Raw genomic sequence first — 21,549 nt, 5'->3', positions numbered from 1 at the left:
CTTGGGGGGGGCTCCCCGGACACCTGGGCCCTTGGGGGCTCCCCGGAACCTGGGTCCCTTGGGGGGGGCTCCCCGGACGCCTGGGCCCTTGGGGGCTCCCCGGACGCCTGGGTCCCTTGGGGGGGGCTCCCCGGACGCCTGGGCCCTTGGGGGCTCCCCGGACACCTGGGTCCCTTGTGGGGGGCTCCCCGGACGCCTGGGCCCTTGGGGGCTCCCTGGACGCCCGGGTCCCCCCCGGGGCGGGGGGCTGGGTGCTGGGGCGCGCTGGGGGGCCGGGGGGGCCCCGTCGTGACCCTCCCGCGGTCGGCGCAGGGCGCTGGAGCAGGAGATCGGCTTCGACTTCGGGCCGCAGGGCGAGTTCTCCTACCTGTACAGCCAGTGCTACGAGCTGGGCACCAGCGAGTGAGCGCCGGGGGGGGCACGGCGGGGGGGTCCGGCTATGGGGGGGATACTGGGGGGCTCTGGCTGTGGGGGGAACTGGGGGCTCCAGTTGAGGGGGCTCCAGCTATGGGGGGGGTATTGGGGGGCTCTGGCTATGGGGGGATATTGGGGGGCTCCAGCTATGGGGGGATGTGGGGGGTCCAGCTATGGGGGGGGTATTGGGGGGCTCTGGTTATGGGGGGGATATTGGGGGGGGCTCTGGCTATGGGGGGGATTTTGGGGGGCTCCGGCTATGGGGGGGTGTGGGGGGTCCAGCTATGGGGGGGGTATTGGGGGCTCTGGCTATGGGGGGATCCGTGGGGTTGGGCTATGGGGGATATTGGGGGGCTCCAGCTATGGGGGGATGTGGGGGGTCCAGCTATGGGGGGGGATATTGGGGGGCTCTGGCTATGGGGGGGGATGTTGGGGGCTCTGGTTATGGGGGGGATTTTGGGGGGCTCTGGCTATGGGGGGATCCGTGGGGTTGGGCTATGGGGGGATATTGGGGGGCTCCAGCTATGGGGGGATGTGGGGGTCCAGCTATGGGGGGTATTGGGGGGCTCTGGTTATGGGGGGGATATTGGGGGGGGCTCTGGCTATGGGGGGGATTTTGGGGGCTCTGGCTATGGGGGGATGTGGGGGGTCCAGCTATGGGGGGTATTGGGGGGCTCTGGTTATGGGGGGGATATTGGGGGGGGCTCTGGCTATGGGGGGGATTTGGGGGCTCCGGCTATGGGGGATGTGGGGGGCCCAGCTATGGGGGGGGTATTGGGGGGCTCTGGTTATGGGGGGGATTTTGGGGGGCTCCGGCTATGGGGGATGTGGGGGGCCCAGCTATGGGGGGGGTATTGGGGGGCTCTGGTTATGGGGGGGATTTTGGGGGGCTCCGGCTATGGGGGGATGTGGGGGGCCCAGCTATGGGGGGGGTATTGGGGGGCTCTGGCTATGGGGGGGATTTTGGGGGGCTCCGGCTATGGGGGGATGTGGGGGGCCCAGCTATGGGGGGGGTATTGGGGGCTCTGGTTATGGGGGGGATTTTGGGGGGCTCCGGCTATGGGGGCTCTTGGGGGGCTCCGGGGAGGGGGGTCTGGTTAGGGGGACACTGGGGACGGGGTTGGGTCCCCCAAGGCCGCGGTCACAGGGGGTCACCCCGCGCCGTGGGTCACCGCCGTGGGTCGCCGTGGGTCCCAGCGCCGTGGGTCAGGCCGCGTCGTGGGTCTCCCGCGCCGTGGGTGGCCGTGGGTGGCCGTGGGTCCCCGCTGCCGTGGGTCGCTGTGGGTCCCAGCGCCGTGGGTGGCCGTGGGTGGCCGTGGGTGGCCGTGGGTCGCCGTGGGTCAGCCCCCCCCGCCCCCCAGGTACATCTACCGGCTCTGCCCCTTCAAGCGGGTGTCGCAGAAGCCCAAACACGGCGGCGCCGAGACCAACCTGGGGTGAGACGGGGGGGGACACGGGACCCCCGGGGACACCCCCACCCTGGGGCCACCCCCCCATGGGGACACCCCCGCCCTGGGGACACGCACACCCCCCCCGGGGCCACCCGGGACCCTCCGAGCCCCGCGGTGCCCCGTCCCCGCCGTGACGCCGTCCCCATGTCCCCACCGTGTCGCGGGGCCCCTGTCCCCGGCCACCGCGCTGTCCCCGTGTCCCTGCCGTGTCCCCGGCCACCATGATGTCCCCCTGTCCCCATGTCCCTGCCGTGTCCCCGGCCACCTCGCTGTCCCCGTGTCCCTGCCCTGTCCTCGGCCACCATGATGTCCCCTTGTCCCCTTGTCCCTGCCGTGTCCCCGGCCACCGCGCTGTCCCCGTGTCCCTGCCGTGTCCTCGGCCACCATCATGTCCCCTTGTCCCCATGTCCCTGCCGTGTCCCCGGCCACCGCGCTGTCCCCGTGTCCCTGCCGTGTCCTCGGCACCATGATGTCCCCCTGTCCCCATGTCCCTGCCGTGTCCCGGCCACCGCGCTGTCCCCTTGTCCCTGCGTGTCCCCAGCCACCATGATGTCCCCCTGTCCCCATGTCCCTGCCGTGTCCCCGGCCACCGCGCTGTCCCCGTGTCCCTGCCGTGTCCCCGGCCACCATGATGTCCCCCTGTCCCCGTGTCCCTGCCGTGTCCCCGGCCACCATGATGTCCCCCTGTCCCCATGTCCCTGCTGTGTCCCCAGCCACCATGATGTCCCCATGTCCCTGCCGTGTCCTCAGCCACCATGATGTCCCCCTGTCCCCATGTCCCTGCTGTGTCCCCAGCCACCATGATGTCCCCGTGTCCCTGCCGTGTCCTCGGCCACCATGATGTCCCCCTGTCCCCATGTCCCTGCCGTGTCCCCGGCCAGCGCGCTGTCCCCATGTCCCCATGTCCCTGCCACGTCGCGGTGGCCCGTCCCCAGCCCTGACGCCGTCCCCATGTCCCCGTGGTGTCGTGGTGCCCTGTCCCCGTGGTGACGCCATCTCCGTGTCCCCGTGGTGACGCCGTCCCCGTGTCCCCGTGTCCCCGCAGCACGTGGGGCTCCTGGGCCGGCCCCGAGCACGACCGCTTCAGCGCCATGAAGTACGAGCACGGCACCGGCTGCTGGCAGGGCCCCAACCGCTCCACCACGGTGAGCACCGTCCCCACGGCGTCCCCACGTCACCCCGGGGTGTCCCCCTGTCACCCCAGTGTCCCCATGTCACCCCAGTGTCCCCATGCCACCCCGGGGCGTCCCTGTGTCACCTCAGGGCATCCCTGTGCCACCCCGGGGTGTCCCTGTCCCCCCCGTGCCCCAACCGCTCCACCACGGTGAGCACCGTCCCCACGGCGTCCCCGTGTCACCCCAGTGTCCCCATGTCACCCCGGGGCATCCCTGTGCCACCCCGGGGTGTCCCTGTCCCCCCCGTGCCCCAACCGCTCCACCACGGTGAGCACCGTCCCCACGGCGTCCCCGTGTCACCCCAGTGTCCCCATGCCACCCCGGGGTGTCCCTGTGTCACCTCGGGGCATCCCCGTGTCACCCCAGTGTCCCCATGTCACCCCAGTGTCCCCATGCCACCCCGGGGCATCCCTGTGTCACCTCGGGGCATCCCTGTGCCACCCCGGGGTGTCCCTGTCCCCCCCGTGCCCCAACCGCTCCACCACGGTGAGCACTGTCCCCACGGCGTCCGCGTGTCACCCCGGGGTGTCCCTGAGCCCCCCAGAGTGTCCCCGACCCCCCCGCGGTGTCCCTGAGCCCCTCAGGGTGTCCCTGACTCCCCCGCAGTGTCCCCAAGCCCCCCGCAGTGTCCCCGAGCCCCCCGGGGTGTCCCCAACCCCCCCGCGGTGTCCCCAAGCCCCCCGGTGTCCCTGAACCCTCTGGGGTGTCCCTGACCCCCAGCTGTCCCCAAGCCTCCCGCGGTGTCCCCGACCCCCCGGGGTGCCCCCAAGCCCCCCGTGGTGTCCCCAAGCCCCCCGGTGTCCCTGAACCCTCTGGGGTGTCCCCGACCCCCCAGCTGTCCCCAAGCCCCCCAAGGTGTCCCCGACCCCCCGGGGTGTCCCCAAGCCCCCCACGGTGTCCCCGACCCCCCCGTGGTGTCCCCAAGCCCCCCCGGGTGTCCCCAAGCCCCCCGGTGTCCCCGACCCCCCAGCTGTCCCCAAGCCCCCCAAGGTGTCCCCAACCCCCCGCGGTGTCCCCAAGCCCCCCAGCTGTCCCCAAGCCCCCCCGGGTGTCCCCGGGGCCGCGGCTGACGCGGGGGGGGGGGGCGCAGGTGAAGCTGTCGTGCGGCACGGAGACGGCGGTGACGGCCACGACGGAGCCGAGCCGCTGCGAGTATCTCATGGAGCTGCTGACGCCGGCGGCCTGCCGCCAGCCCCCCCCCGCCGGCGACGACCACGACGAGCTCTGAGCCCCCCGGTACCGCACCCCCCGCGCACGGGCCGCGCACGGCCTCGCACGCGCCTCGCACGGCCTCGCACGCGCCTCGCACGGGCCTCGCACGGCCTTGCACAGCCTTGCACGGGCCTTGCACGGCCTCGCACGCGCCTCGCACGGCCTCGCACGGCCTCGCACGCGCATCGCACGGCCTCGCACGGGACTCGCACAGCCTTGCACGGCCTTGCACGGGCCTCGCACGGCCTCGCACGCGCCTCGCATGGCCTCGCACCACCCTCGCACGGCCTCGCACCACCTTCGCACGCGCCTCGCACAGCCTCGCATGGGCCTTGCACCAGCTTCGCACGGGCCTCGCACGGGCCTCGCACCACCCTTGCACGGGCCTCGCACGGGCCATGGCACAGCACAATCCCCTACAGCCCCTCACACGGCCTCGCACGCGCCTCGCACGGCCTCGCTCCACCCTTGCACGCGCCTTGCATGGCCTTGCACGGGCCTTGCACGGCCTCGCACGGGTCTCGCACAGCCCCGCACGGGCTTGCACGGCCTCGCTCCACCCTCGCACGCGCCTCGCACGGCCTCGCATGGCTCTTGCATGGACCTCGCATGGGCCTCGCACGCGCCTCGCACGCGCCTCGCACGGCCTCGCACGGGCCTCGCACAGCCTCGCACGGCCTCACATGGCCTTGCACGGGTCTTGCACCACCCTTGCACGGCCTCGCACGGGCCTCGCACCACCCTTGCACGGCCTCGCACGGGCTTGCACGGCCTCGCTACACCCTCGCATGGGCTTTGCACAACCTCGCACCACCCTTGCACATGCCTCGCACGCGCCTCGCACGGGCCTTGCACGGGACTCGCATGGCCTTGCACGGCCTCACTCCACCCTCGCACGGGCCTTGCACCACCCTTGCACACGCCTCGCACGGCCCTTGCATGGGCCTTGCACGGCCTCGCTCCACCCTCGCACGGGCTTTGCACGGCCTCGCACCACCCTTGCACATGCCTCGCACGCGCCTCGCACACGCACACGCCTTGCACCACCCTTGCACACGCCTCACACGGGCCTCGCACGGGCCCTCGCACGACCCCTTGCACGACCCCTTGCACAGGCCCTCGCACGGCCCCTTGCACACGCCTTGCACCACCCTTGCACAGGCCTCGCACGGCCCCTTGCACGACCCCTTGCACGCGCCTCGCACACGCCTTGCACACGCCTTGCACCACGCGGGCCCCCTCCAAGCCCCTCGCACGGCCCCCGACGCCTCTCCCTGCCTCGGTTTCCCCTGGGGGGGGGGGATTATTGCCCTGGGGGGGGTCACAGTGGCCCTGGGGGGGGTCACAGTGGCCCTGGGGGGGGTCACAGTGGCTGGGGGGGGGACGACGGCCCCTGCCTCAGTTTCCCTCTCCCGCAGGGCAGCGGGAGCAGCTGGACCTGGCGCCCCCGGCCCCCCCCGCGGCCCCCCCCAACCTCGCACGCCGGCGCCGGGGGGGGCCGGGGGCAATAAAGGACGGTTCCTCCCCTCCCTGCGCCCCGCCTCGTCCGGGGGGGGGGGGTGGCCGCGTCGCACGGGGCGGGGGGGAGCCGCGTCGCACGGGGAGCCGCGTCGCACGGCAGCCATGTTGCACGAGGGGAGCCGTGTCGCACGAGGAACGGTGTTGCACGGGGGCGGCCATGTTGCACAAGGAGCGGTGTTGCACGGGGGCGGCCATGTCGCACAGGGGCGGCCATGTCGCACGAGGAGCCGCGTCGCACGGGGATTGTGCCGGGGCCCCGCACGGAGCCGGCCCTCGCACGCCCCATGAGCTCACGCGCGGGTGCTGCCCTCGCACGCCCTTTGCACGCGCACAGCCGGCCTCCCCCCACACCCCTCGTGTGCCCCCCAGCTGCCTTGCACGCCCCTTTGCACGCCCCCGTGCGCAGAGGCCCTTGCACGCGCACAGCCGGCCTCTGTCCCCAGCCCTCCTGTGCGCCCCTTGCACACCCGCAGACCCCTTGCACACCCCCTTACACACCCCCTTGCACACCCGCAGACCCCTTGCACACGCCCTTGCACACCTCCAGCCCCCCATACACCCTCTGCACACCCCCCCGTTCCCCTCGCACACCCCTTTGGCCCCCTTTGCACACCCCCAGGCCCCCCATGCCCCCCCCTTGCACACCCCCAGACCCCCACACACCCTTTGCACACCCCCCAGCCCCTTTGCACGCTCCTTTGCACACCCCCGGACCCCCATACGCCCCTCGCACGCCCAGCAGCCCCCCCGCAGCTTTTTCTCCTTTTATTACTTCTGCCATGAAAAGTACAAAGGGGGGCGGCCGGCGGGGGGGGGCACCGGCCCGCGGGGTCCCGCTCCGCCCGGGGGGGCCCCCCCCTGTGCCCCCCCCCCCGGGGGTGCAGCTCTTATTGCTACTGAAACGGGGGGTCCCCTCGCCCCCCCCCCCCCATCCTGCCCGGACGCCTGGGCCCCCCCCCCCGGTGCTGCTGGATGGGGGATGGGGGGGGCGCCCCGGACTCCTGGGCCCCTCCATGTGCCTCGGAGGGGGGGTAAAAGCCGGAGAAGCGCCGCGGGGGGGGGGGATACTGGCCCGGGGGGGGGGGAAATAAATAACGCTAATAATAATAATAATAATAACAATAATAATAATAATAATTAATGGCGGGGGGGGTCAGCGGCTCGCGGGGGGGGGATCTGCCCCTTCCCCCCCCCGCCGGGATGCCCGGGACGGTCCAGGAGCCCCCTGCGAGCGCGGCGCAGTTTGGGGCCAAAAAGCGCCGTTTTGGGTCTGGGGGGGGTGGGGGGGGGGTTGTGTCCCCCCCCCTCCCCGGCGGCTGCTGCATCGAAGCTGCTTTAGCGCCATCACCCCCCCCCCCGGCGACCTCTGACCCCGCCCGTCGTGTTGCCCCCCCCCCCTTTTACCCCGGTGTCGGGGGGGGGGGGCGTCGGGGGGGGGGGCGTCAGGGGGATTTTTATCGTCTTTTTTTCTTACAAAAATAGAGGTTTTGGGGGCTCCGGGGGGGGGGGGGCGGTGCCCGCCGCTCGGCTCCCGCGGCTGCTATTTATTATTGGTTCGGTCGCCCCCCCCCGCCCCGAAAAAAGCCCCCCCCCGGGACACCCCCCCCCCCCAAGGGGCAGCAGCCGGAGCCGGGGCTCGAACCGGCGACGCCCTCCGTGTGGGCCAGCCACCAGGGGGCGGGGCCTGCGCTGGGGGCGGGGCCACCAGGGGGCGGGGCCTCGCGGAAGCCCCTCCCCCGCCACCCCCGTGGATTCCCCTCCCCTGGGGCTCCTCTGGGGGGGGGGGGGCTGTTCTCCCCCCGCCCCTTTTGGGACCCCCCCCCAATTGAGGGGGGGGCTACAACGACGCCGGGGGGGCCCGGGGTGCTGGGGGGGGCCCCGGGGGTGCTGGGCTGCCCCATGGGGGTCCCGGGGGGGGTCCTGGGGGGGTCTCAGGGGTCCCAGGCTGCCCCATGGGGGTCCCGGGGGGGGGTCCTGGGGGGGTCCCAGGGGGTCCTGGGCTCGCTGGGGGTCTCCCGGGGGGGCGGGGGGGTCTCCGCAGTGTTCAGGGTGCCCCGGGGGGGTCCCCACGGTCTCTGGGGTGCCGGGGGGGTGCAGCGAGCCCCCCCTCGGTGTCCGGCATCTTTGGGGCACCCCAGGGGGGGTCCCACAGCGTCCGGGGTCCCCGTGGTGCCCGGGGGGGCCCCCACGGTGCTGGGTGGGGGTCTTCGGGGTGCCCCCCCAATGTCCCTGCAGTGTCCAGAGTCTTCGGGGTGCCCCACGGTGCCGGGGGGGGTCTTGGGGGCACCCGGGGGGGCCCCACAGTCTCCAGGTCACCCGGGGGGGGGGTCACACGGTGTCCAGGGTCTTTGGGTGCTGGGGGGGGGTCTCTGGGCACCCAGGGGGGTCCCCGCAGTCTCTGGGGTGCTTCGGGGGGGTCCCCAGGGTGCTGGGGGGGTCCCCACAGTCTCTGGGGCGCTTTGAGGGGGTCCCACAGTGCTGGGGGGGTCCCCAGAGTCTCTGGAGTGTCTCGGGGGGACCCCAGGGTGCTGGGGGGGGCCCCACAGTCTCCGGGGCGCCTTGGGGGGGTCCCACGGTGCTGGGGGGGTCCCCACAGTCTCAGCAGTGTCTCGGGGGGACCCCAGGGTGCCAGGGGGTTCCCACAGTCTCCGGGGCACCTTGGGGGGGGGTCCCACAGTGCTGGGGGGGTCCCCACAGTCTCCAGGGTGCTTTGGGGGGTCCCCAGGGTGCCAGGGGGGTCTCTGGGCACCCAGGGGGATCCCCACAGTCTCTGGGGTGCCGTGGGGGGGTCCCACAGTGCCGGGGGGGTCCCCACTGTCTCTGCAGTGTCTCGGGGGGACCCCAGGGTGCCGGGGGGGTCCCCACAGTCTCTGGGGTGCCGTGGGGGGGTCCCACAGTGCTGGGGGGGTCCCCACAGTCTCTGGAGTGTCTCAGGGGGACCCCAGGGTGCCGGGGGGTCCCCACAGTCTCCGGGGCGCCTCGGGGGGGTCCCCAGGGTGCCGGGGGGGTCTCTGGACACCCAGGGGGATCCCCATAGTCTCTGGGGTGCCGTGGGGGGGTCCCACAGTGCCGGGGGGGTCCCCACAGTCTCCAGGGTGCTTTGGGGGGGGTCCCCAGGGTGCCAGGGGGGTCTCTGGACACCCAGGGGGATCCCCATAGTCTCTGGGGTGCCGTGGGGGGGTCCCACAGTGCCGGGGGGGTCCCCACAGTCTCCGGGGCGCCTCGGGGGGGTCCCCAGGGTGCCAGGGGGGTCTCTGGACACCCAGGGGGATCCCCACAGTCTCTGGGGTGCCGTGGGGGGGTCCCACAGTGCCGGGGGGGTCCCCACAGTCTCCGATGTGCCTTGGGGGGGTCCCACAGTGCCGGGGGGGTCCCCACAGTCTCCGCAGTGTCTCAGGGGGGTCCCCACGCACCCGGGGGGGCCTCCGAGCTCTCCGTGGTGCCCGGGCGGGGGTCCCCATCCGGGTGGCTGTCCCCACGGGGGGGGGGGTCCCCACCGCGGGGGGGGGGGGGGGCAGCACGGGGGGGGGGGCGGGGGGGGGGTTGCTCAGGCCTTGTGCTGCTTGCTGGTCTTGAAGGAGACCTGGAGGACGCGGTCGCCGAGGCGGTAGCCGTTGAGGCTGGCGATGGCCACGGCCGCCTCCTCGTAGTTGGTCATGGTGACGAAGCCGAAGCCGCGGCACTTGCTGGTGGCGCCGTCGCGGACCACCCTGACGCCGGTGACGGCGCCGAAGGGCCCGAAGAGCTGCCACAGGACGCTCTCGTCCGCCTCCGGCGCCAGGTTGTACACGAAGAGGCACCAGCCGCCGCCCGGCCCCGCCGCCGCCGCCGCCGCCAGCCCCGGCGCCGCCGCCTCCACCGCCAGCGCCGGCAACCTGGGCAGCAGCGGCAGCGGGCTGCCCTGCCGTCAGCACCCCCCCCCCGCCTGCCTGCCTGCCTGCCTGCCCCCGGACGCCTGGGCCCCTCGCCCGGACGCCTGGGCCCCTCACACCCGGACGCCTGGGCCCCTCGCCCGGACGCCTGGGCTCTCCCAGACACCGGGGCCCCACACCCAACCGGACGCCTGGGCCCTCACCTGGATGCCTGGGCCCCTCACCCCAGACGCCTGGGCCCTCACACCCGGATGCCTGGGCTCTCCCGGACACCGGGGCCCCACACCCAACCGGACGCCTGGGCCCTCACCCGGACACCGGGGCCCTCACACCTGCCTGGATACCTGGGCCCCTCACCCGGACACCGGGGCACCCACGCCTGCCCGGACGCCTGGGCCCTCACCCGGATGCCTGGGCTCTCCTGGACACCGGGGCCCCACACCCAACCAGACGCCTGGGCCCTCACCTGGATGCCTGGGCCCCTCACCTGGACGCCTGGGCCCTCACACCCGCCCGGACGCCTGGGCCCCTCACCCGGACGCCTGGGCCCCTCGCCCGGATGCCTGGGCCCCTCACACCCGCCTGGACGCCTGGGCCCTCACCCAGACACCGGGGCCCCCACGCCTGCCCGGACACCTGGGCCCTCACCCGGACGCCTGGGCCCTCGCCCGGACGCCTGGGCCCTCACACCCACCTGGACGCCTGGGCCCTCGCCCGGACACCGGGGCCCCCACGCCTGCCCGGACGCCTGGGCCCTCACACCCGGATGCCTGGGCTCTCCTGGACACCGGGGCCCCCACGCCTGCCTGGATACCTGGGCCCTCACCCGGATGCCTGGGCCCCTCGCCCGGACGCCTGGGCCCCTCACCCGGACGCCTGGGCCCCTCACCCGGATGCCTGGGCCCCTCACCCGGATGCCTGGGCTCTCCTGGACACCGGGGCCCCCACACCTGCCTGGACACCTGGGCCCTCGCCCGGACGCCTGGGCCCTCACACCCACCTGGACGCCTGGGCCCTCGCCCGGACACCGGGGCCCCCACGCCTGCCCGGACGCCTGGGCCCTCACACCCGGATGCCTGGGCTCTCCTGGACACCGGGGCCCCCACGCCTGCCCGGATACCTGGGCCCTCACCCGGACACCGGGGCCCCTTGCCCGGACGCCTGGGCCCCCTCACCCGGACGCCTGGGCCCCACACCCACCCGGACACCTGGGCCTTCCCAGACACTGGGGCCCCACACCCGCCTGGACACCTGGGCCCTCGCCCAGACACCTGGGCCCTCACCCGGACGCCTGGGCCCCTCACCCGGATGCCTGGGCCCCCCGCCTGGACGCCTGGGCCCCCACACCCGCCCGGACGCCTGGGCCCCTCACCTGGACGCCTGGGCCCTCACACCCACCCGGACACCTGGGCCCTCACCCAGACGCCTGGGCCCTTTTCAGGACACCTGGGCCCTTCCCCGGACGCCTGGGCCCTCCCGGACACCGGGGCCCCTCCTGCCACCCAGACGCCTGGGCCCCTCCGGCCACCCGCGCACTGGGGTCCCCAGCTGATTTTGGGGGGGGGGGTTGCAGGTTGGGGGGGGCCATCAGGGTCCCCAGGGTGGGGCTTGGGGGGTCCCAGGGCTTCGGGGGGGGCTGGGAGGGGCCCAGGTGCAGTTTCGGGGTGCTCAGGGATGGGGGGGGGCAGGTTCGGGGGTCCCAGGGCTGCGGGGGGGGTCCCGGGGGGGGGCAGGGCCAGGTTCGGGGGTCCCAGGGCTGCGGGGGGGGGTCCCGGGGGGGGCAGGGCCAGGTTCGGGGGTCCCAGGGCTATGGGGGGGGGTCCCGGGGGGGTCACTCGGCGCGGGGGGGGGGGGGCTGTTACCTCTTCACGCCATAGGCCACGTTTAGCAGGTTGTCGAGCCTGGGGGGGGGGGGAGGCGGTTAGCCGGGGGGGGGGGGGTCACACACACACGGGGTGGGTCACATACACGCTGGGGGGGGGTCACACACGTGCGGGGGGGGTCACCCCGGTGGGGGGGCTCACCGGAAGCGGGGGGGGGTCTCACCGGAAGTGGGGGGGGCACAGTGGGCAGTAGGCCGTGGGGGGGCTTGGGGGGTGTCACACACACGCTGGGGGGGGTGTCACACTCACGTGGGGGTCTCCCCGGAAGCGGGGGGGTCTCACCGGAAGTGGGGGTCTCACCGGAAGTGGGGGTCTCCCCGGAAGCGGGGGGGGGGTCTCACCGGAAGTGGGGGGTATCACCGGAAGTGGGGGTATCACCGGAAGCGGGGGGGTCTCCCCGGAAGTGGGAGTGGTCTCCCCGGAAGTGGGGGTCTCCCCGGAAGTGGGGGGGGTCTCCCCGAAAGCGGGGGGGTCTCCCCGGAAGTGGGGGGGTCTCACCGGAAGTGGGGGGGTCTCCCCGGAAGCGGGGGGGGGGGCTGCAGGCCGCAGCGGCCATTAGCGGGGCGCTCGCACGCAGGGGACACGCGTGTCACCCACGAGGGAGTGTCACCCACACGGGGGGGGTCACAGCCGCGGGGAGGGGGGGGGTCTCACCGGAAGCGGGGGGGCGCGGCGGGCAGCGGGCCCCCCCGGCGGGCGCCCGGGCAGAGGTGGCTGAGCAGCGGCTGCCCCGCGCGCTGGCCCGGGCTGGCGGCGAACTTGACGGCGAGGGGCTCGGCGGCGCCCAGGGGCCTCTGCCCGTGCAGCCCCCGCACCGCCTCCTCCGCCTCCGCCCGCTTGTCGAAGCGGATGAAGCCCACCCCCCGCGAGAGCCCTGCGGCAGCCCGTCAGCGCAGCCGGGGCCCAGGCGTCCGGGGGGCTCCCGCACCCGTCCGCGGGGCCCAGGAGTTCGGGGGGCTCCCACACCCACCCGTGGGGCCCAGGAGTTCGGGGGGGCACCCATCTATGGGGACCCAGGCGTCCGGGGGGCTCCCACACCCACCCGCAGGGGCCCAGGTGTCCGGGGGGCTCCCACACCCACCCGTGGGGCCCAGGTGTCCGGGGGGGCACCCATCTATGGGGACCCAGGCGTCCGGGGGGCTCCCACACCCACCCGCAGGGGCCCAGGAGTTCGGGGAGCTCCTGCACCCACCCGTGGGGCCCAGGTGTCCGGGGGGGCACCCATCTATGGGGACCCAGGTGTCCGGGGGGCTCCCGCACCCACCCGTGGGGCCCAGGAGTTCAGGGGGCTCCTGCACCCACCCGTGGGGCCCAGGTGTCCGGGGGGGCACCCATCTATGGGGACCCAGGTGTCTGGGGGGCTCCCACACCCACCCGTGGGGCCCAGGAGTTCGGGGGGCTCCTGCACCCACCCGTGGGGCCCAGGTGTCCGGGGGGGCACCCATCTATGGGGACCCAGGTGTCCAGGGGGCTCCCGCACCCGTCCGCGGGGGCCCAGGAGTTCGGGGGGCTCCTGCACCCACCCACAGGGGCCCAGGAGTTCAGGGGGCTCCCACACCCACCCGCAGGGGCCCAGGAGTTCGGGGGGCTGCACCCATCTATGGGGACCCAGGTGTCCAGGGGGCTCCCACAACCGTCCGCAGGGGCCCAGGAGTTCAGGGCGGCTGCACCCACCCGTGGGGCCCAGGTGTCCTGGGGGGGCACCCATCTATGGGGACCCAGGCGTCTGGGGGGCTCCCGCACCCGTCCGCGGGGGCCCAGGAGTTCAGGGGGCTCCTGCACCCACCCCACAGGGGCCCAGGTGTCCGGGGGGCTCCCACTCGCACCCATGAGGGCCCAGGCATCCGGGGGCTCCCCCACCCACCCCACAGGGGCCCAGGCGTCCGGGGCGTCCCCCTCCCACCCCACAGGGGCCCAGGCGTCCGGGCTGTCCCGCTCCCACCCTACGGGGGCCCAGGTGTCCGGGCTGTCCCACTCCCACCCCGTGGGGGCCCAGGCGTCCGGGCTGTCCCCCACCCACCCCGTGGGGGCCCAGGCGTCCAGGCTGTCCTGCTCCCACCCCACAGGGGCCCAGGCGTCCGGGGCGTCCCCCTCCCACTCTACGGGGGCCCAGGCGTCCGGGCTGTCCCCCACCCACCCCACGGGGGCCCAGGCATCCGGGGGCTCCCCCTCCCACCCCACAGGGGCCCAGGCGTCTGGGCTGTCCCCCTCCCACCCCACAGGGGCCCAGGCATCCGGGGCGTCCCCCACCCACCCCGTGGGGGCCCAGGCGTCCGGGCTGCCCCCCCCCCCTGCCCCCGGGGGGGCGGCGGCGCACCTGTGACCTGGTCGACGAGGATGCGGGAGGTGATGATGCGGCCGTACTGGGAGAAGAGCTGCTCCAGCTCCGCCGGCGCCATGGCCTTGGGCAGCCCGCTCACGTACAGGTTGGCGTCGCGGATGGAGGCCGAGCTGGGCCGCGCGTACGACACCTGCGCCGCCGGCAGCTCGCCGACGCTGACCCCCCCCCCCCCCGCCGGGGCCCAGGCGTCCCCCAAGTGTCCCCCAGGCGCCCAGGAGTCCCCATACGTCTCCCAGGGGCCCAGGAGTCCCCACATGTCCCCCAGGGGCCCAGGCACCCCCAGGGGCCCAGGTGTCCCCCAAGTGTCCCCCAGGCGCCCAGGAGTCCCCATACGTCCCCCAGGGGCCCAGGAGTCCCCAGGGACCCAGGAGTCCCCAAGCAACCCCCAGGGGCCCAGGAGTCCCCCAGGGACCCAGGTGTCCCCAGGTGTCCCCCAGGGGCCCAGGAGTCCCCATACGTCCCCCAGGGGCCCAGGAGTCCCCAAGCAACCCCCCCAGGGGCCCAGGCTTCCCCAGGCACCACCCAGGGGCCCAGGCATCCCCCAGGGACCCAGGCGTCCCCAAGGATCCCCCAGGGGCCCAGGAGTCCTCAAGGACCCCCCCCCTCAGGGGCCCAGGCGTCCCCCAGGCACCCCCAGGGACCCAGGCGTCCCCATGGGGTCCCCAAGCCACCATCATGGATCCCAGTGTCCCCCAGGGACCCCCCCATGGACACAGGGCCCCCCCCAGGGCCCCAGGCGCCCCCTCCCCGCCCCCCCCGCCGGGGGGCCCAGGCGTCCGGGCACCTTGATGGTCTTGGTCTGCAGCTTGAGGCCGTTGAGGGTGCTGATGGCCTTGTCGGCGTCGCCGGGGTCCACGTAGTTCACGAAGCCGTAGCCCAGGCTCTGCCCTGGGGGGGGGGGGGGCGGGGGGTCAGGGTGCTGCCTGGACCCCCCCCGGGGACCCCCAAGCACCCATGGGACCCCTGGGATGCCCAGGGACCCCCAGCACCCACGGGGACCTCGTCCTGGCCCTCACCGGGCCCCGTCCCCAACCCCGTGGGTCCCGTCTCCTCCCTGCAGGTCCCCGGGGGTCCCGTCCCAACCCTGGGGGTCCCATCGATGTCCCCATGGGTCCCATCTCATCCCTGGGGGTCCCCGTGGGTCCCGTCCCCGTCCCTGTGGGTCCCTGTGGGTCTCATCCCATCCCTGCAGGTCCCCGTGGGTCCCGTCCCCGTCCCCATGGGTCCATCGTGTCCCCGTGGGTCCCATCCCCATCCCTGTGGGTCCCTCCTGTCCCCGTGGGTCCCATCCCCATCCCCGTGGCTCCATTGTGTCCCGGCGGTCCCTGTCCCCATCCCTGTGGCTCCATCATGTCCCCGTGTGTCCCGTCCCCATCCCCGTGGGTCCCTCCTGTCCCTGTGGGTCCTGTCCCCGTCCCTGTGGCTCCATCGTGTCCCCGCGGTCCCTGTTGCCGTCCCTGTGGCTCCATTGTGTCCCCACGGTCCCTGTCTCTGTCCCTGCCTTCCCTGTCCCCATCCCCATGGCTCCATCGTGTCCCCATGGGTCCCGCCCCTGTCCCCGTGGCTCCATCGTGTCCCCGTGGGCCCCTCCTGTCCCCGCGGTCCCCGTCCCCATCCCTGTGGGTCCCTCCTGTCCCCATGGGTCCCTCCTGTCCCCGCGGCCCCCGTCCCTGTCCCCGTGGCTTCATTGTGTCCCTGCGGTCTCCATCCCCATCTCCGTGGGCCCCTCCTGTCCCCGCGGTCCCCGTCGCCGTCCCCGTGGCTCCATCATGTCCCCGTGGGTCCCGTCCCCGTCCCTGTGGGTCCCTCCTGTCCCCGTGGCTCCATCGTGTCCCCGTGGGTCCCTCCTGTCCCCGCGCTCCCCGTCCCTGTCCCCATGGCTCCATCGTGTCCCCGTGGGTCCCGTCCCTGTCCCCGTGGGTCCCTCCTGTCCCCATGGCTCCATCGTGTCCCCGTGGGTCCCGTCCCTGTCCCCGTGGGTCCCTCCTGTCCCCGTGGCTCCATCGTGTCCCCGTGGGTCCCGTCCCCGTCCCTGTGGGTCCCTCCTGTCCCCGCGGTCCCCGTCCCCGTCCCCGTGGCTCCATCGTGTCCCCGTGGGTCCCATCCCCATCCCTGTGGGTCCCGTCCCCATCCCCGTGGCTCCATCGTGTCCCCGCAGTCCCCTCCTGTCCCCGCGGTCCCCGTCCCCGTCCCCGTGGCTCCATCGTGTCCCCGCGGTCCCCGTCCCCATCCCCGTGGGTCCCATCCCCGTCCCCGCGGCCCCCGTCCCTGTCCCTGTGGCTCCATCGTGTCCCCGCGGTCCCCGTCGCCGTCCCCGCGGGCCCCTCCTGTCCCCGTGGCTCCATCGTGTCCCCGTGGGTCCCATCCCCGTCCCTGTGGGTCCCTCCTATCCCCATGGGTCCCATCCCCGTCCCCATGGCTCCATCGTGTCCCCGTGGGTCCCTCCTGTCCCCGCGGGCCCCTCCTGTCCCCTCCTGTCCCCGCGGTCCCCGTGGCGCACCGGTGATGCGGTCGCGGACCAGCTTGCAGGAGTCGATGTGGCCGAGGCTGCCGAAGAGGCTGCGCAGCTCCTCCTGGCTCATGCTCTGCGGCAGGTAGTTCACGATCACGTTCGTCCTGCTGTCGTCCGCCCCGGGGGGGCCCAGGGGGGGCCCGGCCGCCGGCCCCGGCCCCGGCCCCGTCACTGTCCCCGGCCCCGTCGCTGTCACCGGCACCGGCACCGTCGCGGGCCCCGGGCCGCAGCCCGACCCCCCCGGGCCGCCGGCCGCCTGCGTCTCCGAGGGGCTGAGGATCTGCTGGAGAGACCGGTGTCACCATGGGGACGGGGAGCGGGGTGTCACCATGGGGACGGGGACACGGCGAGGGGGGGCACGGGGATGGGGACACGGGGATGGGGACGGTGGGGACATGGGGATGAGCATGGGGATGCCGGGAATGGGGACAGGGACATGGGGACACCAGGGATGGGGACACCAGGGATGGGGACATCAGGCACAGGGACATTGGGGACAGGGGGACATCAGGGATGGGGACACCAGGGATGGGGACATCAGGCACAGGGACATCAGGATGGGGACACTGGGGACAGGGGGACATCAGGGAGGGGGACACCAGCGATGGGGACACTGGGGACAGGGGGACACCAGGGATGGGGACACCAGGGACGGGGACATCAGGCACAGGGACATTGGGGACAGGGGGACATCAGGCACAGGGACACCAGGGATGGGGACATCGGGCACAGGGACATTGGGGACAGGGGGACATCAGGCACAGGGACACCAGGGATGGGGACATCGGGCACAGGGACATTGGGGACAGGGGGACATCAGGCACAGGGACACCAGGGATGGGGACATCAGGCACAGGGACATCAGGATGGGGACATTGGGGACAGGGGGACACCAGCGATGGGGACACCAGCGATGGGGACACTGGGGACAGGGGGACACCAGCGATGGGGACAGGGGGACCCCAGGGCCGGGGACGTGGGGGAGGGGGCCGTGGGGGGGGGGGCACAGCCGCGCGGGGACGTCGCGTCGTGGTGACAACGGGGTGCTGGGGGGGGGAGGGGGAGGAGCAGGCCCGGAGGGGGCCCAGGCGTCCGGCCCCTCCCCCGCCCAGACAATAGCGGGGGACAATGGCCCTTTGTGCGCCGGGAGACGGGACACCCGGGGCCGCCAGCCACCGCCGCGGGCCCAGGCGTCCGGGTGGCCCCCCCTCCCCCCCCCCCCCAAACAAGGGGCCCAGGCGTCCGGGTGCCCCAGCCCAACCCGGCCAAGGGGCCCAGGCGTCCGGGCTGCCCAGCCCCCCCCGCTCCAGAAAGGGCCCAGGCGTCCGAGGCCCCGCCCTGCCGGGAGCTGACCAGGGGCTGAAACGGGGCCCGGACGCCTGGGCCCCTCCGGGGGGGGGGGGAACACACAAACACTGGCCTTTAAGAGCCGGGGCTGCCCCTCCCCCCACGGGGGGGGCACGAGGGGACCCGGGGGGGGCGCGTGTGCAAGGGGGGGGGGCACACGCGTGTGCAGCGGCCTGGGCGCGGGGGGGGGGGGGCTGCACACGCCTGGCACACGCGGTGCCTGCGCTCGCACACGCGGCGTGAACGCACACGCAGCCGCACACGCAACCGCGCACGCAACCGCACACGCAGCCGCACACGCAACCGCACACGCAACCGCACACGGACACGCAAGCGTGCAAGGACACGCAAGTGTGCAAGGACACGCCATCGTGCAAGGACACGCAACCGTGCACGGACACGCAAGCGTGCACGCAACCGTGCACGGACACGCAAGTGTGCACGCACATGCCATCGTGCAAGGACACGCAACCGTGCACGGACACACGCAACCGTGCACGGACACGCAAGTGTGCACGGACACGCAAGTGTGCACGGACACGCCATCGTGCACGGACACGCAACCACACACGGACACGCAACTGTACACGGACACGCAACCGTGCCCGGACACACGCAACCGTGCAAGGACACGCCAACGTGCCCAGACACACGACTGTGCACGGACACATGCCGTCATGCACGGACACGCCCCTGCCACGTGTGCCGGCGTGTGCACCGGCTGCGTGTGCACGGGTTGCGTGTGCACACGCGTGTGCACCAGGCTGCGTGTGCGCGGGTTGCGTGTGCACACGCGTGTGCACGGCACCCTCTCCCCCCTGCACGAGGGAGGCCGGCGGGCGCAGGCGTGTGCACGCGCGTGTGTGGAGGCCGGCAGGCGTGTGCACACGCGTGTGCGGGCGCGTGGCGTGTGCGTGACGCCGCCCCGTGCAAATGGAGGCGGGGGGGGCTGGGCGGCGCCCGGACGCCTGGGCCCCGTGTGGGCCGGGCACACGCGTGTTGGTCTCACCTGGTGCCCCCCGCTCGCACACGCGTGTGCCCCGGCGCTCCCCCCCCCCCGTGTGCACACGCCCCGGGGACACGGAGGAGCCGGGGGAGATGGAGGATGATGCTGGGGGGGGGAGGAAGATGCTGGGGGGGGAGGAAGATGCTGGGGAGGGAGGAAGATGCTGGGGGGGGATGGAGGATGCTGGGGGGGGAGGAAGATGCTGGGGGGGGATGGAGGATGCTGGGGGGGGGATGGAGGATGCTGGGGGGGGAGGAAGATGCTGGGGGGGGATGGAGGATGCTGGGGGGGGGATGGAGGATGCTGGGGGGGGAGGAAGATGCTGGGGGGGGAGGAAGATGCTGGGGGGGGATGGAGGATGCTGGGGGGGGATGGAGGATGCTGGGGGGGGAGGAAGATGCTGGGGGGGGATGGAGGATGCTGGGGGGGGGATGGAGGATGCTGGGGGGGGAGGAAGATGCTGGGGGGGAGGAAGATGCTGGGGGGGATGGAGGATGCTGGGGGGGAGGAAGATGCTGGGGGGGGATGGAGGATGCTGGGGGGGGGATGGAGGATGCTGGGGGGGAGGAAGATGCTGGGGGGGGAGGAAGATGCTGGGGGGGATGGAGGATGCTGGGGGGGGATGGAGGCTGCCGGGGGGGGTGGAGGCTGCCCGGGGGGGGGGATGGAGGATACTGGGGGGGATGGAGGCTGCTGGGGGGGGAATGAGGCTGCCGGGGGGGGGGCAGGATGAAGGCCGAGATGGAGGATGAAGGGGGGGGGGGGATGAAGAAGGGGGGGATGGAGGAAGCCGGGGGGGATGGAGGAAGCCGGGGGGGGGGGAATGAAGGAAGCCGGGGGGGCTGGAGGATGCCGGGGGGATGGAGGAGGACGAGGGGGGTCCCGATGCCCCCCGCCCCCCCCTCCTACCGTCACCATGGTCGCTGGCAGCTCCGCGGCTCCGGGGGGGGGGGGGGCGAGGGGGGAGCGGGGCCCCCCGCACCGCCCGGGGGGCTGGGGGGGGGGGGGGGGGGCGGGGGCGGGAGGCGGCGCGGCGGGAACCGGCCGGATCCGGTCGGGACCGGCGGGAAACGGGGGGCGCGCGCGCGGGGGGGGGAGGGGAGGGGGCGCTGAGGCGGCGCGGGGCGCTGAGGGGGCGGCGGGGCGCGGGGGGGGCCGGAGGGGCCCGGGGGGGTCCGGGGGGGTCCGGGGGGGGGCCCGGGAGGCGGCGGCGGGGCCGGTGCTGCGGAGCGCGGCGCCAGCGCGGTCCTTTAAACGTCTTGGCGGGGCGGGGGGCGGGGCGGGGCGGGGCGGGGCGGGGCGGGGACCCCCCCCCCCCCGGGGCCCGCGCATGGACCCGCCCGACCCCCCCCCCCCCCCCGGCACACGCGGTGGGTGGGGCCGACCCCCCCCCCCGCGGTCTCCCCTAATGGATGGGGCCGACCCCCCCCCACGATGGGTGGGTCTGACCCCCCCAAATGTCCACCAATGGGTGGGTCCGACCCCCCCCAATATCCCCTAATGGGTGGGTCCGGCCCCCCCCCGATCTCCCCTAAAGGGTGGGTCCGACCCCCCCCAAATGTCTCCCAATGGGTGGGTCCGACCCCCCCCAAATATCCCCTAATGGGTGGGTCCGACCCCCCCCAATACCCCCTAATGGGTGGGTCCGACCCCCCCCAAATGTCTCCCAATGGGTGGGTCCGGCCCCCCCCCACAATATCCCCTAATGGGTGGGTCCGACCCCCCCGTATCTCCCCTAATGGGTGGGTCCGACCCCCCCCCGATCTCCCGTTAATGGGTGGGTCCGGCCCCCCCCCACAATATCCCCTAATGGGTGGTCCGACCCCCCCCGATCTCCCTAATGGTTGGGGCCGACCCCCCCCACGATGGGTGGGTCTGACCCCCCCATCTCCCTCAATGGGTGGGCCCGACCCCCCCCAAATGTCCACCAATGGGTGGGTCCGACCCCCCCCAATGTCCCCTAATGGGTGGGTCCGACCCCCCCAATACCCCCTAATGGGTGGGTCCGACCCCCCCGTATCTCCCCTAATGGGTGGGTCCGACCCCCCCCCGATCTCCCGTTAATGGGTGGGTCCGGCCCCCCCCACAATATCCCCTAATGGTTGGGGCCGACCCCCCCCCACGATGGGTGGGTCTGACCCCCCCAATATCCTCAATGGGTGGGTCCGACCCCCCCCAAATGTCCCTAATGGGTGGGTCCGACCCCCCCAATGTCCCCTAATGGGTGGGTCCGGCCCCCCCCGATCTCCCCCCACGATGGGTGGGTCCGACCCCCCCCCGATCTCCCCCTAATGGGTGGGTCCGACCCCCCCCAAATATCCCCTAATGGGTGGGCCCGACCCCCCCCAAATGTCCACCAATGGGTGGGTCCGACCCCCCCAATGTCCCCTAATGGGTGGGTCCGACCCCCCCCGTATCACCCCTAATGGGTGGGTCCGGCCCCCCCCCGATCTCCCCCCCCGATGGGTGGGTCCGACCCCCCCCCGTATCTCCCCTAATGGGTGGGTCCGACCCCCCCCAATGTCTCCTAATGGGCGGGTCCGACCCCCCCCCAATCTCCCCTAATGGGTGGGTCCGGCCCCCCTAATGGGTGGGTCCGCCCCCCCCACCTCTAATGGCTAGGCCCGCCCCCCCCCCCGCGTGGATGGATGGGTCCGACCCCTCCCCGCACCCCCATTGAACGGGCCCGACGCCCCCCAGACGGATCGACCCCCCCCCCCCGCCATGGTTCCGTCCGCCCCCACCACGTGGGTGGGTCCGCCCCCCCCCCCGCCCCGCAGTGGTGCGGTCCGGCCCCCGGCGTCGCTCATTGGCT

At 73.9% G+C, this 21,549-nt stretch overlaps 1 protein-coding gene and 1 long non-coding RNA gene across 3 annotated transcripts; one reads left to right on the top strand and one right to left on the bottom strand.

Moving 5' to 3' along the window:
• The first annotated feature begins 249 nt into the window (after nucleotides 1–249).
• On the top strand, nucleotides 250–4,304 carry LOC135326428 (uncharacterized). The gene is made up of 4 exons (XR_010386824.1): nucleotides 250–402; nucleotides 1,776–1,850; nucleotides 2,911–3,010; nucleotides 4,131–4,304. It is a non-coding gene; the product is annotated as an uncharacterized LOC135326428 (long non-coding RNA).
• Nucleotides 4,305–6,523: 2,219 nt separating this feature from the next.
• Nucleotides 6,524–19,690, bottom strand: LOC135326426 (ELAV-like protein 3). 2 transcript variants are annotated; one of them, XM_064504313.1, is made up of 7 exons: nucleotides 19,644–19,690; nucleotides 16,370–16,661; nucleotides 14,654–14,757; nucleotides 13,846–13,999; nucleotides 12,183–12,402; nucleotides 11,508–11,546; nucleotides 6,524–9,669 (listed from the first exon to the last, which is right to left on the bottom strand). In XM_064504313.1, exons 1-7 carry the CDS (start codon nucleotides 19,650–19,652, stop codon nucleotides 9,321–9,323), a joined length of 1,167 nt encoding a protein of 388 aa, XP_064360383.1. In that variant the 5' UTR covers nucleotides 19,653–19,690; the 3' UTR covers nucleotides 6,524–9,320. The 2 variants fall into 2 exon arrangements, with proteins under 2 accessions (XP_064360383.1, XP_064360384.1); XM_064504314.1 differs by having other exon boundaries at nucleotides 6,524–9,648.
• Between the last annotated feature and the right edge of the window lie 1,859 nt (nucleotides 19,691–21,549).

The sequence above is a fragment of the Dromaius novaehollandiae genome, unplaced genomic scaffold (assembly GCF_036370855.1).
Source record: "Dromaius novaehollandiae isolate bDroNov1 unplaced genomic scaffold, bDroNov1.hap1 HAP1_SCAFFOLD_212, whole genome shotgun sequence".
Classification (NCBI taxonomy): Eukaryota; Metazoa; Chordata; class Aves; order Casuariiformes; family Dromaiidae; genus Dromaius; species Dromaius novaehollandiae.
The sequence above is the reverse complement of the archived record's forward strand: the minus strand, read 5'-3'. Positions and strand labels throughout refer to the sequence as shown.

Excerpts from the sequence above, each read along its gene's own strand:
- LOC135326426 (XM_064504313.1), bottom strand. Across the intron at positions 14,758-16,369 it reads GGTCCGCGACCGCATCACCG|GGCAGAGCCTGGGCTACGGC; the intron begins GTGCGCCACGGG and ends CCCCCCCCCCAG. Across the intron at positions 12,403-13,845 it reads CCTCGTCGACCAGGTCACAG|GGCTCTCGCGGGGGGTGGGC; the intron begins GTGCGCCGCCGC and ends GGGCTGCCGCAG.